The sequence below is a fragment of the Metopolophium dirhodum genome, chromosome 5 (genome assembly GCF_019925205.1).
Source record: "Metopolophium dirhodum isolate CAU chromosome 5, ASM1992520v1, whole genome shotgun sequence".
Taxonomy (NCBI): domain Eukaryota; kingdom Metazoa; phylum Arthropoda; class Insecta; order Hemiptera; family Aphididae; genus Metopolophium; species Metopolophium dirhodum.
Window position 1 is genome coordinate 6363303 of NC_083564.1, and position 20589 is coordinate 6383891.

Below are 20589 nucleotides of genomic sequence, written 5' to 3' on the forward strand. Positions count from 1 at the left end.
AAAAAGTAAAATCTTAATTTTATAAAACTTAGAAGAACGTAAATCATGGTAAAAGATTACAAAAACAAAAAAATATGAACTGTTCAAGTACATCGAAAAGCGTTCGCAATAATTAAACGGTTTGGTTGTATATACGAACGGGTAAAAAAAAAAAAAAATAACCACCGGTATAACTTTTTTTTACGATTAAGGATATAGCATTTTTTTTTTCTCAAACTTTGTACGAGGACTTTTCGGGGTTGAACCGTTTTGCTTCTTAAAAAAAAAAAAAAAAAACAAAAAAAATGTATAATAATAAAGCAATAAAAATATAACATCTTTAGAAAATAATACGCTTATATTGCAGGTATGCGTTTTCCAAGCGAAATCGTTCGCACAGATAGCTGTGGATAAAACGTCGTGTATTCGTCAAAAAAAAATATGAAACGCACGTCGTTCGACGATTTACGACGATCTCGGTGGACGGGGTGACAGGAGGGTGGGACGAAAGTGATGCGGACGACGTGTATGAAATAATATCATAATATGACGGGCGCGGATAAACGAACATTTGTCGATTTATTTCCCGTTAAAAAAACGTCTCGTGATCACGATGTTATTATTATGATGATATTATATTAATACGACTGCTGCTCTTATTATATTAATATGATTACGCCCTCGAGGTGGTCCGAAACGTACCCGTTTCATAATGTTATATGTATACTATATACACGGATTGTGTATTTTACAAGGCGATTCTTTTATCGGTAAGTCGTGACACGTTTTCACTGTGAATTCGGATTTACGAAAACATTTCTTCAGTCTTACACACCTCTATACGCCTACCTCATTTGAAATCATTTCCGCACAATAGTTTTGAAAAGAAAATGTTTTTTACGTTTACGAATTTTAAATTACTATTTGAATATAATATGATATCGTATTGACATCACAAACCGAATAGTAATATTTACCAGATAACTGTGATAATAATATGTACGCCTATATAGTCAATTGTTTATCCGTTTGGAGTTTAGGACGAGCAAAGCGGATACGGTGTAATCGACATTAATTTTCAAGTCCGACATTTAAATGCTTTCACCTATACCCCGCTATTACCGCGTCGTCCAATTAAATGCCTACTTTTGAGATTAGATTTTTAAACGCTTGAGAAATGTTTTCAAAATCACTCTTTGCTTTGCCGATGAAATTACTACCTATACTGCAGTAGTTTAGTGACAAAGAAATCGCCCTGTACATAATATTATATGCGTGACATTTTATTTTTATAAAAACGTGCCATTATAGCGGGTCACATGTGGGCGAAATAATTAAAACACGCTCGAAATCGTCGCCGATTTTTCGAGTTTATTCGGTGTACAACATAATAACGTTATAGGCATAAGAGCCAGCGGTTCGATTTTCTTCCGCGCCGGCGGGCCGGGACGGTACGTAATAAATTCTATCGGATTAAAACGCGGCGTTTTTCTTTCTTTTTTTAAAAAAAAAAGGCGGCGGAAATGAACGATGAGAATATTCAAAGCTTATTCCGGCCATTAGGGACGACTACGACGATGGGATATTCGGTCTCCGTACATATATATATATAATATATATTATATTACGACGTAAATATAATATAATAATAATATGCACCATGCAGGCCTGTCTCGTCGAGGCTGCGGTGTACGTCGCGTATTTACCGGTATATAAAGGTCAACGAGTGCAGCGCACGCAGCTGTGTTTCATTTGGAAAAAGTAACGCGAAATCTTCCCGTCCTGGTGAACTAGGATTGAAAAGGAGTTTTCGGCAGGAGTTATATATAGGGAACACTGGAATGTTATACACGTTTGTTGACGAATTTTTAAAAAAAAATTTATTCCTTTGACTGTGCGCACGCAAAATAATACAATTATTTGAATTTTATCGAGTGGCAATGCCAGATATAATATATGGATAGACCGAATTTTTTCATGTTATTTTGACGACCGTTTAGCAATAACACCAACAATAACAACCATGCATCTAATGCCAAAATTGATTGGGTTACCACGAGTTAAAAGTTTTAATATTTAAACGATTAAATTAGGTATTTAGTCGTTCAACGATCATTTTCCAAATTCCCGTGCGATTTAGTGAATTTTAGAAATCCATCAATTTTGATCTTAGGTTATTTGTTCTATTTTTGCGTCAAGTTATATGCGCACAGCGAAAGGGCTAAACATTATTTGAAAATCGCGAAAAATGTGAGTTTCAGTATTCCCTTACTCCCAACTTCCCGAATACCCCATTTCAACCGATGTCACTGGACAGAAATATTTGGCGTTACCTTTAAATGGAAACACAATGTATAGATATATTATTATACAGAACCTTATTATAGTTGTCGTGTACGCCGATCACAAACGTACAAAAATAAACGAACCTTTTAATTACAATAAACACTTTTACTGGAACGTCGACGTCCAGTGGCGATCGAGTCACACGATCGCCAATCACTGAACCCCTTTCTGTCTTCACATATTCCTTAAATATCAACTTTACAATCGAAACACTATTGGTAGTAACGATAAGTTTAACCTAGTTACATTATACTTACTGACTATGTTTAAAACAGGGCTTGCAAACGTTATAATAACGTTATGATCATAACGTTATGTTTGATAAAAAACGATTGAAATTTGTAAACGTAATTATAACGAAAAACGATAAACATAAATAAATAAATAACACAAAACAAAACGTAACGTTTAACAAAATATATGATATATCATTAAACAAAACATAACGCAAAACGGTATATATTGTATTCCATTAAACAAAATAATTAATTTCCAATTATTTAATAATACTTAGTATTATTCAATTATTTATTCGATCCAAGAATTAATTTTATCCCGTATTCGGCCTATCCGGGAGATCCCGTATTAGATTTATTTTAAAATTTAATAAGAAGGTATTAATAGAATAATTTAATTACCAATAGCTAATAATAGTGATACTCTGATAATATTGTACTGTACTATCTGTACTACGGTCGGAATTTATACCATTCAAGTTATTCAACTATTGTGTTCGGTGATCATTGGTATTTATTTTGTTGTTTGTGAATGTTCTATTTAATAATGGTAATATGGTAATAAGTATAATTTAGATAGTATAAATTATACTATGTTGTCTACACTCTATAGTATATTAGCTATGTACACACTTTTATATTGCCAATACATATTATTTAACTTTTAACAACATAAATTATAGATTCTGATTATTTTGTCAATTGTAGGAAGGTATAAAATAAATGTTGACAAAGTATGTCAAAACAATCAGAGTAAAATATGTTTGAAACATAGATTCCTGCTTAAATGATATTCTCAAGCACAAAATTGTAAAACTTACTAAATAATTTTAACATTTAAAAACCTAATAATACGTTCAAAATTTCAAAATAATGATCATGATTTTTTTTTTTATATTTATTATTTTATAATAAAGTCCTTAGAGCCTAGGCAATTTATTAAATTCAATAATACATTATCACTTATAACTTAAGATTAATTATCATCATACTGTTTTATCATTTATTTTGTTTCCATTTCTTTACGAACTATGTATATTGTAATTTAATCTGTATCACTGTACTCTATATTTTGTAAATAATATGTAATTGGGTTATCTAACCCATTTACTTAAATAAATAAAATTACACAATACCTACTTAAAACTCAGAATAGGGAAATTATGTCCCCAAAAAAGGTCATAGTCATATACTTTTAAATTGCGGCCTGTGTACTTTTAAAACAGGTATCTAAATACTTTTAAATGTTAAATAACGATAAACGCAAAAATTGTATAACGTTTTAATTATGAATAACGTTAAACGCAAAAATTGTATAACGTTTTAATTCTGAATAACGATAAACACAAAAGTTGAATAACGTTTAAATTTTGAATAACGATAAACTCAAAATTTGTATAACGTTTTGATTGTAAATAACGTAAAACAATATTTTTTTTTCAAATGCAAGCCCTGGTTTAAAATTATACTAATTGTTATTGTATTACATAATATTGTTATCTTATCCTAATTTGGTGGAATGCATAATTGTTTCGATGTTGTTACTTAGCTTATTGAGTATTGTATAATTTAATTTGTTTTGTATTGGTATTTTACCTGTTACATAATATGAATGTTTACTTAACCTAGTTAATAGTTTTAATCATAATGTTTTTATATATTATGCATGATACAACATAGTATTATACACATAGAAAACGGAAGTATGAGAAACGGAGGAGAATATAATAATTACCCATCACACATGGCCGACGGAAATTCGTTTAACTGCAGGTGACCTTTAATACCTGGGACTACTATCACAGTGCAGGGGCCTATATAATGTTTTTGTCGGCGGCCTAGAACAACAGTTTAAGCATTTTTAAGTATTTTCAACACATAAACCGCGTCGTATAGTATAATAATATAGTAGTTGAACAAGACATTCATCTTTTAAAAAATGATTCAAACAAATATTGTTACAATAGGAACGTCTGGTTTTTTCGGTTGAAAAAGTTATCAAATCATTTTCCGTTAATTCTGTCACGCTGCGCGTTGTGTATCATATTTTATTTATTTTGTGAATATTATTATTCATTCGACCACACGGCACACACGCGCACTCAACGGCGGGCTAACGCGTGTTTGCACGCCAGTCTCGGGATCTTCACAACATTTCTCGAAAGATTAATCGTCTCCGGCTTATTATATATCCCACATAATAGACCTGATCGAAAACTCGTATTATTGTCACTGTTATATATTATTCTCAACGAGATATAGCGCCGCACAATATGTAACGAATGATATTATAACGACGACTGTAGACCGCGGCCTCGAGGGATCGGACACAGACGCCTCTGGAGTATGACACGACATTATAATAATATAATATATTATGTGCCTATGTGTACACGAATCGCAACGTTATTTGCAATTTAAAAACACGCGAACGACAGCGGACGGTGAAAAAACGGTAAAGGATCGAAGTCTATCGGATCGCGGTCGTTTTCAGTAGGCATAAATATTATATTTTACACGCGACGGCCAATCGCCAGAGGATTTTTTTTCGTTCTCAATAATATCGACTTTAAACGCCTTTTTTATTTTTTGTTTTATTTTTTACCGCCGACTTCTCTCCCAGTTTTTATTTCAACGACAATCGGCAGTTTTATTTTCCGTTCAATATTTCGTGAGATGAAATTATTTTTCAGGGAATTACTCGACGTGAAAAACATTGAAATATCAAATGTTGAACAATGATATAGTTCATTATATTTTGTGAGCATTTTAAAGTTTTTAAGTGGATAAGTCGAGTGACGGAGCGAGGTAATTTTGGTGTACCACTCTCAGTCCATTCATTTAAACTTTGAATGCTTATAAATAATTAACTTTTAGCATAGTTTCGACATTTATCACCGAAAAAAAAATACTTCGAAGTAGATAAAAAAAAAAAGATAACTAAGATAATATCTATAACTACTAATAGGTTCCATGCGGAATACAGACATTACATGTTCACTATAATAGAAAAATAAACAATACATAATCTGATGAACGTATCAACTAAAATCGAAATGAACACCATTACCGAATTCTAGGTTAATAAAAAGTAACCATTTTCCCACTCAATCGATGTTTTATGAAAAAAAAAATTTACTGTTTTTAAATTTGTCATGTTAAACATTATTAATATCCATTCAAAATGTTAAAAAGCCGTCAAAAAAACGTCCACAAAAACATGGTTTAAACTTTTAAATTTATTTGGCTTATTTTTGCCATAGGTACCTACTAAATTTAAAAACAACATACTCTTTATGTATATAATCAGACTATATCAGCATAATATACCTAAAAATAATAATAATTCTTGACACTTGATAAGTTTTCATAATATTATGTAGTTGACATGTGTTGATTTTGCCTGTCAATTTGTGTTCGTTGTTATACGTTAGAATTCATGTATATTATAATTGGAACGGGAAACCATTTTAACCGTTGAAACATTTTTTTTTACACCGTTGACCACACCAGAGGCGGAAAAATAAATAACGAATGCTAAAGCAAAATGTATTATTATTATAACAGTTGATGATCTTTTTAGTTCTGATATATCGCACATATCGGTCTAAATATTATCGTATATGCCTGTAACTAGATATAATGATAAAACATAAGCTAAAAACCTAAAAGCTACAATACAATTGTTTAAAGTGTGAGCTTGTTCGAATATTTTTTTAATCAACTTAATAATATAACTATATATATATATATGCTACTGTGTTTGAATATGCTATTATTTAGGTTGATCGTGTAAATAATTATTCGGGGCATTTCTTCGAGAAACGCTCTGCAATTGGATGAAAAAAAAAACAGACATTAATTATTGAAAATGCTTTAAGTGATTTTCTCCAAAGACGAATTACCATCGTGTCGATCCTGCGTTAAAAAAAAATAAAAGTTTGTTCTCTAGTCGTCATTATGCGTTCGGGTTTACCTACAGGTGTAGGTGCAGAGAGAGCGAGAGAGAGAGAATTATCATCGAAAAAACTATGCGAACGATGAAATGTCCATAAACGAGAATAGTTAGGTATATACATTTAAAATAGTTTCGCATGTTGGATTAAACAAAATGTTTTAATTGGGCTTCTGCGCGTATAGCTTAAGAGGGTTAATAACTTCTACGGAAGTAAATTAATAACTTAAATAATATATACCTAACCATTTTAAGAGATTAGCGCAGTTTGTTCGTACAATACTGTTTGCCTTTGTACATTATACTGTGGATGAGGATTCACTCAAGCCGTCCTAGTTGAGACTTTGTGTGTAGATAGACCGACGGCGAGCGGGTTGATGCTTCCAGGTCCGACATTTTGTGATCGATGACGAACGACTGAACGATTACTATTGTCACCATAACCCATCACACGACGAATAAAACGGCACGCCCATGGCACAATCGTTTCGAGCGCACCAAACGCGTTTATGGTTATGACGACCTCCAAAATACCGAAAAAAAAAAAAGGAGGAGGATTTAACCGATAAACGTCGTTGCCAACACGATATCATATAAAATATAAATTTATTTTGTACCAGTTTTCCAATCATAAAAATGCGTTCCATTCGAAGTCGTGTTATCCACATTGTTTTAGTGCTCCGTGTGCAGTGTTACGATCGCACGTGCAGGTGTAATCGACGGAACTTTAAATAAAATAGATTGCTATTTTATCTGTTAGGTAGTGGGTCGTTCCAAACGGTTTCTGTACTGTGTTTTCGTTTTTATAGTGACAAAATAATAATATTGGATAAAAGATTGAAATATTGAATATTGTCCATGTTAGCCAGATACCAAATTGATGTAATAATGGGCTTAGCTTTTATCATACTCGCACAATTTTTACAAATTATAAAATTCATGAAATTTTAAAATCATTATTATAATAGCCCCATATTGCCTATAACTCTTAAACTCATCATCATGAACCTATGAACCTATATTCTTAGTACACGAAGTTAAATAACTCAAAAACACTAGTTCAATTTAGATTCATTAACATTTTCAAAAAAGTCATTTCATCAACAATTTACAGGAAAAAAGGGCAATTCTCATTTGCAAAAAAAAAAAAGTCGGTGTCGTCTCAGGACACTCCTAATATGGTATATTATAAAACTCAAGTATTTGAAAACTTATGTAAACTTAAAAATCTCAAAAATCGGAATTTTAATATATTCATTATCGAAGGGAAAAATAGGGATGAGCACGCTTGGTGAATCGCCCTGTATACCATGATAATATGGCCCAAACGAATTTTAATGTATCCAAACCGGAATCTAATTCTCAGTCTGCTCCTGTATAATAATATTTTGCTGGATGTAGATATAAACTATATATTATCTTCGGTACGTTGTATGCGCAGGCCGCAGACCTTCTGGACGTGAGGGGCCCGATTCAGCAGAAAGTGTCAATCCTTCCGGTCCCTATCTCACGAGCAACATGGGCCGCCTGAAATAAAATACATTTATTTATTTTTCAATTAAATTCAATCGAATCGTAGCGTGTACGTCACATATACAGTGGTAATAGCACTTACGTAGAACGAAATCAATAATATTATATTATGCCTTTTCGTGCCAGAAGAAGATTATATAAGTGATTACCGATCGATAGTTTTCGTATACTAATGCCATTATTTAGGTCGGGGGGGGGAGTCTTCAACGTTTTTAGGCCACCTATTATTTTGAAAAATCTCGTGAGTGGCCATAAAAATACGTATCACACGATTAAAACTTACTAAAAAAATACATATTATTATGTTTAAAATGTGTTTGAAAGGCCTCGAATAAAGACAAGGCGGGCCGCGGGTTGAAGACTCCCGGCTTAGGTAAATCGATTCCTGACAATAATAATATTTTGTATTGATCAGAGTGCATAAAAAAAGGAAATATTGTGTACCACCGGCTATTATAAATGAAAAAACGAGTTTAATTTTTTTCGTTTCTAGTTTGCAGGTAAATCAAAAAAAACACTTAAAATATTAACAGTTTTAGATTTTTTGTTGAATTTAAGACCTCAATAATTTTTCATAATCTCAATCCACATAATATACACGCATATATTCACATATATCAACAATGATATAGTTATCGACGAAAACACTTGTAAACACTGTGCGCAGTCAGTCTTGATAATAATTCAGAGTCCCATTCTGACTCCGAAATCATATTATATTATTCGTATTGCTATTCCAGTGTAGACGCGTACAGTCGATTCATACTATTACGCGCAATATATAGGCATACCGACACATTTTCTCTCGTTATTTTTCGTACCGATTTGCGATAATAATTATTGGTTCTTGGTATAATATTATATCATAGTCCATATACGGTTATACACAATATACTATACGTTTTTTTTAAGGTTTATAACGACATTAGCAATTAATGCGAGTAAAATAAAAAAATATGACTATAATGGATTCAGCGGCGAATGTTTAAAAGAATCGATAAAAAAAAAAAACACATCAACAACAATAACAATAATAATAATAAAACTAACGCGAGCGAGACGACTACGATTCGTATATTCAACTGCAGCGAACCTCTATTGTTATACCGAGACCGAAGAGAGTTTCACCCCGTGTTTTTGTGAACCGTATATTGTACAGGGTGTATTATTCTTTGGTCTTCACACAGTTTTTATATTTTTTGCAATTTTTTAATCGTTAAGGTTTTTTCTTTCCCAAAAGTTTTCGTCTGAATTTAATGCGACATCATTCGATTTTATTTTATATTCTCAAGCACAATATTTTTCGTAGTACGCTTTGACGGGTAAATACGAATCGAATTTCGAAAGAGTCTAGTTAATAATTCATATTAGTTGTAAGTCTAGAGCTCGGAGTAATGGACCACTATTTTCGGAGTATAGGTTACTCCCGAGACACTATCCATTCCGATCATCTAGACTTTGTGTAAAATCGATACAAAAAAAAACCTGATGTTCTCTTGTTTAAAATGTTGTTTTGTATAATGATATCGAATCACGCGAAAAAATCTATTTTCAAAGTCATTAATAGTTTTCGAAATAACGACAGTGTCTTACGCTCAAAAAAATCACCCTGTTCATACAAAGCAGTGGGTGGCAACGTATATAGATCAAGTCGAATGCTATTATTGCTAATGTATACCCATTTCAATAATTATTCGTCGTAAATACGTTAATAGATAATTTTAAGTGACGCACGCGTAAATGTTGCCGTCGAGAATATATTATAATAATAATGAATTCGTCACGGATATTATCTCGCGATCGAACGACGGTTTACGCGGCATTCAATAACGAGTAATAATTTCCGACTTCACTATTTTGATATATTAAAAGATTATGTCCGTCTGAAGATTGTACGTTTTTATGAATCAAAAAAAAAAAAGTACCTACATCCTTCTCTCTCAAATTTTACAAAATGACATCGCTTGTATTTTTTAAATATTTGTATTTACTTGTAACTTATTACTTATCGTACAAAACTATGCATAGATCGTAATTATTTTTTTAATAAAAAAAAATATATATATATATTAATTGTTCTACGGATTTTGGATTAGACGTGGCGCAGCTACCTAATAAAAAAAGGCAAACGTACGAACGCGAATGGTTTGACGTGTCACCATGTCGGGCGGTGAAATAACTCTTTGGTAATAATAATCATTAATTGTCGAGTCAATAACAACCACGCCGAATACAAAATATGTCGTCGCGTTATCAACGAGTAAACGATATTCGGTCCAGTCCATAGACATATTATACAACAACCGGATATAGCCGTATCCTTCACGTCATTTTTCAAGTCAGCAGCCATTTGCATAGCAGCCGATGTCTACGAAACATTATTACAAATATTAACACAGTACATGTGAATACGAATAAATGTAAAATAAATGTAAACATTGTCTGCTTTAAAACAGTATTATGCTGTGGCCCGGCTTGCAGGACAGTTGGACCTTATAAATCTAATTTAAGCGTTCAAGAGCAGCCAGAGCACACCCTGGTGCCCCTGTGTGCACGCCCCATGTTGCCTATAGGTATATGATAATGCGTGTGTGTGTATAATTGTATATATATCGTACATAAATATTATTGTCGTCCACCGACTTGTCGTTTGTCGACGATGATGATATCGTGAAAAGCAGCAGGGCCCACGCGCGTTCTCTCACAATAGTGATTTGGTCCCGTTTAATACACTCGCACACACACACACACACACACACACACACACACACACAAAGATAGATTTTCTTTACGTATCCTGTGAGCCGCGAGGTACTTATCGATCGATCGGCAGTCGCGCACATTACATACCTATACGGGTTAACTGAGCGGAAAACACCTACCTACACGAACTCGCGGTATATAATAATAATATGGTTTTGTAAAAGAAAAAATGGATTTCGTTTTATTTATTTATTTTTTTTTTTTAGTACAACGAGAGAGCACCGCAAATGTATTATGGTGTGTATAGGTATATGATGGCGACCTCGAAAATGTGTTCCAGACTCGTAAAAATTGTTCGGCCGATATAAATATATGAACGGTACAACTATTACTGCACGATACGACTTGTTGTGTTTTGTACAATATTCCGCGCTGGCCGTTTAAGACCCGGTCCGGCCCGGTTGATACGAACAATGATATATATTTAATGTTTAGTTAAGCTGCCTATTATTATTGCGCGCGGGCAGGTTTAATAATAATAATAACAATAACACCGCAGCAGTCGGTATTATACGCGTATCGGTTGACTTGGCAGTTTATGTGCTTTTGTGCGGCACGTATACGAGCACTGGCGCTTTTAATCGAGAAAAATCGACTCAAGGGAGGGTCCGTCTAATGATTTCAAAACAGCTTATTTCGAGTGCAATAAATGATTTTACACTGACCCGTGGGATGCCTGTACGGCGGAGGCAACACTACATATTTTTTTTAAACACCGCGTTCTCGAACTAAAAAATATGTAAAAATACAACATAATGTCCACGTGAACGTGGATGTATGTTTGACCTAAATTCACCCAATGCAGTTCATACATTTAGTAGCCACTTAGAAAATTAACAATTAGTGTTAATTAAACCGATTAAGTGATAAAACAAGCGATAATATAAATGTATATTATGCAATATATTACAAAAAGCAATATACGATGGAATTATTATTACGTTTGCGAAACATAGAGGGATCATTGGACGGGTCCAGTGGGTCAATGCAACTGGCGACTTACCAATTAAACAAACAAGTCCAAACTAATATAAAAAAATATCAAACATTGTTAAATTCATTAAATTTATCTAATTAACTTATTGACGATGAGTTATTGAGTATTGTCAGTAATCCGCACTTAAAGATAAATTGATTCGGCGTCAGTTCTTGCCTCCCCCTCCCCAACCCCTTTACACTAAAAATATTTTTTGGTTACGCAAAACAAAAAGGTAGAGGAGCGCCGTCTCACTACGCTTCTCAAAATTCGAGCACTGTGTATGACATACACTGTATGTGTAATTTTTTGCAAGTTGGTTACGTTTTGGGGCCCACCTACGAATATTGTTATTTTAAAATCACGTATCCATTATCATTATAATATTTTGTGCAACATACAATATTATATTGTAAAAGACCGTCGAGTTTTCAAAACTTAACATTTAATTAAAAAACGTGTAAACAGTATAATAATATCAATATGTATTATTTGTATAATAATATTACGGGTCATGTGTTTCGCGTATTTCGTGGGACCCTCGAGCATCACACTACGCTCATCCCCTACTCGGCTATGGGTACATCGTAACGTATATGTGATTTATATTATATATTCGATTTTATTTAGACAAGCGTATGTCATGAATTATGAATTATGATATTATAATATTATATTATACTCTGGCGAAACGGTATCGCAAACGTGCGGTATAGTGGTATAAGTGGTATGACCATTTCAGAATATTTAAAAAAAATAAATACATTACCTACCTACCTACCTAGGTATACACGTTTTATTTCCTCGGAAGCGAAACGCTTTCTTGGTATTATGACCCTCAATCGCGGGTCCAAACGTCTAATGCAGAAAAGAAAAATACTTTACAACTGAGATTACTGCAACATAAACTCCGTCCAAATTTTAGATTGAACCTTTCAATCCACCCGAAACGTCAAATAATATACGAGTCATTTTCCAAGACTGACCAAGAAAAGGGCTTATGAAATATTCAAATTTTCGTTTGAGCTTGACCATCGAACATTCGCACCATGTGAGCTGCCTTCGTATCTGTCACTTTCCGTCTTGTCACTTCCGCATATTGGTTGGGATAACGACTATTATATAGCTATATACGCAGCTAATACCATAAAGTAATCTAAAGAATTTAAACACAATTATAATTACAGTCGCACACAATTTATTTTTAATACCACAAATACATCCGATACGGAACTAACGTGTTGCTTCTCCAAATACAATGGTACTGAGGGTTGTTAATATAATATGTAACGTAAATTTATTTTCTAAATACGTAAATAATTTTATATTAGTAATATTATATCGTTATTATTTTTATAATTGAACAAAAATAAAAATAATAACTAATAAGTAATGTAATCGTAAAAATATATATATTATAATGGGAATATGATAAAAGGGTATATTTCCGACATCTGAGAAATATTAATACATATTGTATTACATGAGTTGGAATGAATAGGAACAGCCTTCCGGTCATTTCGAATGGTTAAAAATTAAAATAAACTTTACATCCCTACAATAGAAGGTCCTTGAAAATCACAGTTCTATATATATTTATATTTTTTTTTCAAATAAATTATGTATGACAAAAAAAAAAAATGTTTATTTCAAACTATTTAATTTTTGTTTGTACATCGCATTATGTATCGATTTTTTTTAATTTTTTTGGCTTTTATCTTTGAAATAACAATAAAAAAGAATGGCGGTAAAACACAAACATATTATAGGGTAATTAAAACTAAAAAATACGTATTTTACCTTGTGATCTGAAAAAAATAATTATTACGTCACAAAACAAATAATATTCAAAAGCTACAAAGAACGAACCCTGACATTTTAATTGTTTAGTTCAAACTTTTAATGTATCAGATATACACAATATTGCATATTAAACGGTCTATTGACTACAATATACGTAACGCGGTACGCTTAACCACTACAATTATCGAATCGAATGTATTCTTATCGGAGCTCCATAATATAACAATTATTATAATACTTATTATGTAACTATTGATACCTATTACGAAACTAAAGTGCCAGCTATATAGTAATGTAATTTGCGTGTTTTAGAAAGAAATGTTTAATGTTCAGTTTGAAGAAATATATCATTATAACCCGAATATACCTTTCTTACAAAAAAAACTAATCGTTATATTTTTTTTCATAATTATAATTCAGTTGCTATTTAGATTATAAAGTATGAAATATAAGTAAGCCATTAAAAAAATATATATTTTTTAAAACAAAAATAACAACTACGTTGAAGAAAAAAACAGTACCTAGAAAGATTATTACTTAAAAATGTCTACAGGGCAAATATATTTTCATAATTTTAACTTTTATGTGATTAAAAACAAAATTTTTTGAAAATAATTAAATATTTTACTATTTTTATTAATTTTTATGTATTAGCTTTTTTAAACGAGTGCATACATTTTCCAAGAATATTTTAACATAACAATTTTTAATTTGGTACGAATAGGCTTTTAGTTATATAACTAAATATAACTATGTTATAAATATTAGTATTTAAGATTTTTATGAGTGGAGTTTAGGGAACCAATATTTTGTGGGGCACCTACTCTCTGTATTTCTCTACCCCGTTTATCTAAATGCATCTGCATACCTTAAAAGTTAAATTTGTATTTGGAATTAACTACTCATTTAATATTTAGTTTATATTTTTCGCTCCAAGAAGACAAAAGAGGAATTGGTGAAGAGGCTTACTAACTTAAAAAAAAAGAAAATAATAATAATAAAATACATAGGTATATTTATATACATATAACGTCCAAAATATTACTGCTGCGTAATCGTAATTATTTTAATCGTAATATCATTCATGTCTAAATATGTATATTGTAAATAAACGTTTATTGATTGTTTATTCCGAATAGGCAATCGTTAAAAAAAAAATTTTTATATTTTCAAATTGTCTGTAAAATATTTGTTGTACTTAATTCAAAGAAGTAAGGAAATTAAAAAAATAAAATGATAAAACTAGTAATAAGTATAGGTATATAATATATTATTATATTGAAATTCTGAGAAAAATATTTTGATTAGGAAATTTAAAACCAGAGGAGTCACTTTGTTGGATGGTGGGTTCGAATTTCAAATGTAGTTCGTCATTGACGAGTAGGACACTGTATTAAATGTATTAAATTTGAATTTACTGATTAATCATTGCATATATGAAAAATGGTGGAGACAGTGAGGTAGTCTCTACTTCTAAAGATATTCTATAATTTATTTTTATTATGCTTGGCAAGACAGGGTAAGTCTCCTAGGTGTAAAATATAATAATTATATTCTAATACTATTATCAAAATATAAGTCAATACCGATGTACTGTCATAGTGACATAAGTGCTACCTAGACCTTACAATTTACATTTTGAGAGCACTAAAATGATACAAATAGCTTTCGTCTCTTAAGATACAAATTACTCAATTACTTTGTTAAAAATATTTTTGATAATAATAATCATTTACTTAAATAAAAGAATAATAATAATAAACTATCTATATTAAAGTAGATATTAAAATCTATCTATATTAAAATTATCTTGTCTTCAGTTTAAACTGTATTAATATTATTATCTTCAGTTGATTTGTTATTTAACATTGATATATTTGTAAATCATTCTTGTAAGCTGTTGTTGACATTTTTGGGAAGAAGTTTAAGTAATAGAAACTTTAGAGCACTTCTGGGTGGGGGGAGGGAACTAGTAAATCTCGAGTGCTCAATTACGGGGCTCCCTCAGGGCTTAGTCCTTACTCCTGCTCTTTACAATACGTATATACATGACTTGACTAACACAACTTCCAAAAAATGTGTACCTATAACATATGTTTAGCAACTCAGAGTAAACATTTCAGCGCGATAGAAGAAGATTTTAAAAACATTGAAATTTCCTAAAAGTATGGTGCTTCAAACCAAATCGATCAAAGCCCACAATTTCCACATTTTACTTTAATAATAACTAACAATAGATTTCAAACGAAATGCAATGCTTCTACCAAACATTTTGATAAACTTGACGTAACGTTCAGAACACATTTGGCCTGTAGATTAACAATAGTGTGAGGTATTTTGCCTTATAAATCAATGAGCAGTGGATTTTGTTCATCGAACTTTTTGGAGTCGAAATCACAAGTTCGCGGTTCTTGGATGTATTGATATGTACCCTTGTCAAAGTATAGACTAAGGTATGTCGTCAGCAACATCGCGTTACGCATGTGCCCCACTTTTTACTGTGTCGTACGTTGTCCGCCACTCATTGGTCGCATGTAATATCAAAGCATGGAGATCGGAGAACCTAACACGTAGGAAAAAGTAGATGCGCAAACGAGATTCAAACACGAATTGTCGCCGACCTACCTACCCCAATATTTTGTCACGGACGCGACCATAATATTATCAACCATGATGTCTTGTGGACTGCTGTCGATTAAAATATCGTGGATGACCCATATAATAATAATAATAATAATAATAATAATAATAACAATAATAAATACCTTTACTACCCTACATACTTACCCGCTCGGGTGTTTCAGGTAAAAGTCCTGCTGAACTTGCTGTGGCGGCGGCCCGGAGGCGCGATGGCCGCGTTGCGACGGCGGTGACTCGCTGGTACTGCGGCGGGGCGTCGGGCGAAATGTGCGCGGTGAGCCGAGCGCCGGAGAACGTGTCCCGGACGAGCGTCGCGTTCGGCGTCGCGTCCCTGGCCATACTGCTGACCGGTTTCGTGACCGGTTCGTGGGTGACCACCAGGGAACCGTACAGGGTGCCGGGCACGGACGGCGCCTACACGGCCGCCGCGTTTCGGATCGGTCTGTGGAAGATTTGTCCGACCCTGAGGAAGACCAACTCCACGATGAGTGAGTATACCTGCACGTAGTTTTATGTTTATTTCGGTGGTCTCCAAACTGCGGGACACGTCTGACAGGTGATTGCTGGCCCGCCGACTGTACCGAATAATCCGAAAACTCGACTACTGACATTATTGTCTTGGTTTTTTTTTATTTATTTTAGTTATACTTTCAATACAAAACGAAACTTTAAAACATTTTTTTATTTAAGTTCCCGGGAAAGTACAGTACACTAAGTTCAAACTACCTCGATAGCAACAGCTGTAGCGACCGTTAAAAACGTGCACTTAGTTATTATTAAATTCAATGCATTTAAAATTTGCTATAAGGCACAGAAACTTCAAATGCGTGATGTCATACAAACAGCTGTTGTAATAGGAAATAATATTACTACGAGAAAATAAAACAGAAACATCATAGGGGGAAAAAAAAAACAAAGCAAACATCAAAAATAATTGTTATAATTTAGAACGTCTCGCGATGGTGATAATAACAATGATAATAATAATAATAATATACTAATAATAATAATAATATATCGGCGACGGTCGTGCACGAGGTGTGTAATTATACACCCAAACTACGGGACACGCGATACGAAAACTCGCTCGGGATTCGCCTCCGTCTGACACCGGCCCTGGGGGCAAACGAGCGGGACGCACAAAATTACGTCGTCGTTATACTATATACATAAGTACGATGCGTACAACCGTCAGCAAAGCGGTTCGGATTTCTCTATTTCTCATATCATATTATTATAGCGTAGGTACCTATTTATAACTTGTACGCGTAAAATATGCGTTTCATTACACGTTCGTTGAAAACAAAACCTCTTTCTCGTATAGTGATTTCGTTAAGTTCATTAAGTTTCGTTCGAGCGCATCTCATGTTTTTCGTACCGTATTCGAAAGTTCGATAAACTTTTGAAAACGTCGAACAAATATTTTTATTATTTGCATACATGGCTATAATAAGCACGCGCAGAGCACAGAGTTTCATCTCGTCGACGCGTCTTAACCACCTCTGCGCACTTACCAGTAAATGTCTTATATAGGTGCACCTGTATACCGTGGTGTTATGGCGGTTTTGCATTTGGAATTTTGTTCATCAAAGATTTAATTGAACCCGGAATCCGAGATGAACAAAATAAATAATCAACAGCTGTTGTTCAAAAACACGCAAGCAGTATTGAGTATAATATACGACCATAATATTCGAGGCCATGTTCGGAACTAATTTTCGGTGGGTGTGCTCTTGAACCCCCTACCCACTTCCCACTACAGGTTCGGTTTTGCCTACACTATCGCAGTGCAGTGCTGCATGCAGTGGATTTTGGCAGTTTTTTTTGTTGTTAGTCATGACAAAGTAAGTGGGTAAGTATGTCAGCAACTTTGTGGTACGCACCGTGTTCGTCAACCATTCCACAGCCCGTATAGAACTCTGGTCATCTCTTCTCATACTAGATTATATGATAATGTATATATATATAATAATGTGATGTTGTCTTTCGGCGAATCATTATGGTTTAACAGCCGATTAAATGAGGTGAACCACAGCTATGGGTGGGAGGCGTCAGACGGACCAAAACTCGTATTGTTGCTGACACAGGCGCCTATTTATTTTATCATGATGGTAATGGCAATGTCAGCCATCAATGTGTCCGTTTAGAGTGACTTAGATAATTTTAAAATTAAAATGCTATTGTTGATGAGGTCTGAGGAAAGTTAAAAAAAAGGTGATTTATTTCGACGATTAATAGAAGCCCGCCCTTATCATAGTAATATAATATTATTCAAACGTTATTAATAAAACAAAACGGCCGGGGAAAAGTAAAGATTCTTATGAGATTAATGTATCAGATACCTAATTATTAGGTGTGACTTATATAATATTATAGTTGTGTATACCTTCATAAAATATAACATGAACCAAGTTATCGTTATGATTATTTGAACAGTTACAATTAATGCGCGTGCGATCTATATCGAAACTCAAATCGCACATATTATGTACCTTCACACGGCTGCTAAACCCTATTTTTCGATCAAGTCCTCGGACGGACAAGTAAAAGTCCTCCGATTCGAGACGTCGTCGTCGCTCAGTTTGGTTTTACAGAGTCGTTAGATTTTCGCATTTTTTCTATTACACATTTCTATATGGTTTTCGGTCCGTTGTCTGAATCAATAAAGGTTCATATACCGCGTATACGGTCGACTATGTTCGATGAACGCTGCAGTCGTAAGTTTTCCGACGTGGAATAAATATATGGCCGTGTATAGGCCCTCCATTGATCGCCGTATATTATCGTTGTACATATATATATATATATATTATATAAACGTATATTAAGGTTGACCCGGCGCGTCATTGTTATGATCGACAATAGTGTCTGGCCATATATAGTTTTTCAACAATAAAAGAAAACACACTGCGCCGCCGTTCTGAAACTTATTCCCACGTTGACTCGGAAACGCCGTACGTATAACATTTAAACTAGTACCATAGGGACCAGGCCTACAATATTATACGTTTTCCGCCGTGATCGGGCATTAATAATTCAATTGGCTTTCGAGTTAATTGCATGCCAATTGACAAGGGTGGACATTAACTAGGCACGTAGCTGAAAAGTTAAAGTTAAACGCTTCATTTTTTTTTTTTTTAAACTTAACTAGTTGATTAATTTTCAAACTGTTAATTCAATGGATTTGGTAACTATTTATTCGATCCGTTGTAACAAATTAGCCCTTACCAGGTGATTTAGTTTAGTTTGCGTGATAATTTAACTATGAGTTGGGCGATATTGTGTTATTGGACCATGCTGAAATAAATAAATATAATATAAAATATACCTACGTAGAAATAAATGAATTCAAAATAAAATATAAAAATAAGTCTATACCTAGTTAAAATCATAATTTATTAAACACATCTATACCTAACTGTAGTTAAGACCAATTAATTCATAATTGTGTTTTGTCCAATCACTCTACGTAATAATATGATATTGTATGTATACGATGATTTAGGTAGCGTGTGATTTCCTAAACCATTATACCTACTAGTGTCAGTGGCACAACTAGGAGGGGGTGATATGGGGCTTTTTCTACTAACTTTCCCCCCTTTTTCGATTGATACACCACTGATAATTTCATGAATACGTCACTCACGGTTAAAACTCTACGAACTCAAACAGTTCTCTTGTCCACTTCTGAGTTTTGAACAATAAGAAGGAGATCGTGATAAATATATGTATTATTATAGACGTCTCGAACGTTACATGAAATAATACGTAACGACCGTTATCAATTTAACTATAGCATTAAGGGTTAAAATATTTATTTTTGACAGTATTTTACGTAGCTTGTGCTGAATAGTGATACAGCTGATGTATATTATATAAGTGAGATTTGAACCGAAATTGAGACTTTTACCCAAAGAACGCAATAATATAGATGTTAACAGTTTATCGTCGTTGTTATTATTATTTTGTATTATTACTATTAAATAGGTATAATAATAATAATAATAATAATATAATATATATGATATAATCGTAACATGATATATTACTTTTAAACCGACTGGAACGGTCCGATTCCGTGTACGCTGCAATGACGCACCGTCAAAAGTATTTTCTACCAACAATTGATGAGTATAATATTATGTTTACTCGGGTATTTTTCGAAAACGTTATCAGATTGATATTATAATAAGGTATACAATAACGGTATCCGCCAAGCATATTGTGATTGCGTAGGTAGTTGATGTTTAATAGTTTTGGAAATCAACGGCACCGGCGGCCCGCTAATAGTAGTACTCATAATAATAATAATAATAATGTGAGCTCGTATTGTATTATAACGTATATAGACGATACAC

At 33.1% G+C, this 20589-nt stretch overlaps 1 protein-coding gene across 1 annotated transcript in view; it reads left to right on the plus strand.

The window, feature by feature from the left end:
* The window catches only part of LOC132945396 (uncharacterized), a 197150-nt gene that overhangs the window by 17334 nt on the left and 159227 nt on the right, over positions 1-20589 (plus strand). The window contains exon 2 of the mRNA XM_061015125.1: positions 16396-16719. Coding sequence (XP_060871108.1) covers positions 16497-16719 — 223 coding nt within the window. The 5' untranslated portion in view covers positions 16396-16496. The remainder of the gene's footprint in view (positions 1-16395; positions 16720-20589) is intronic.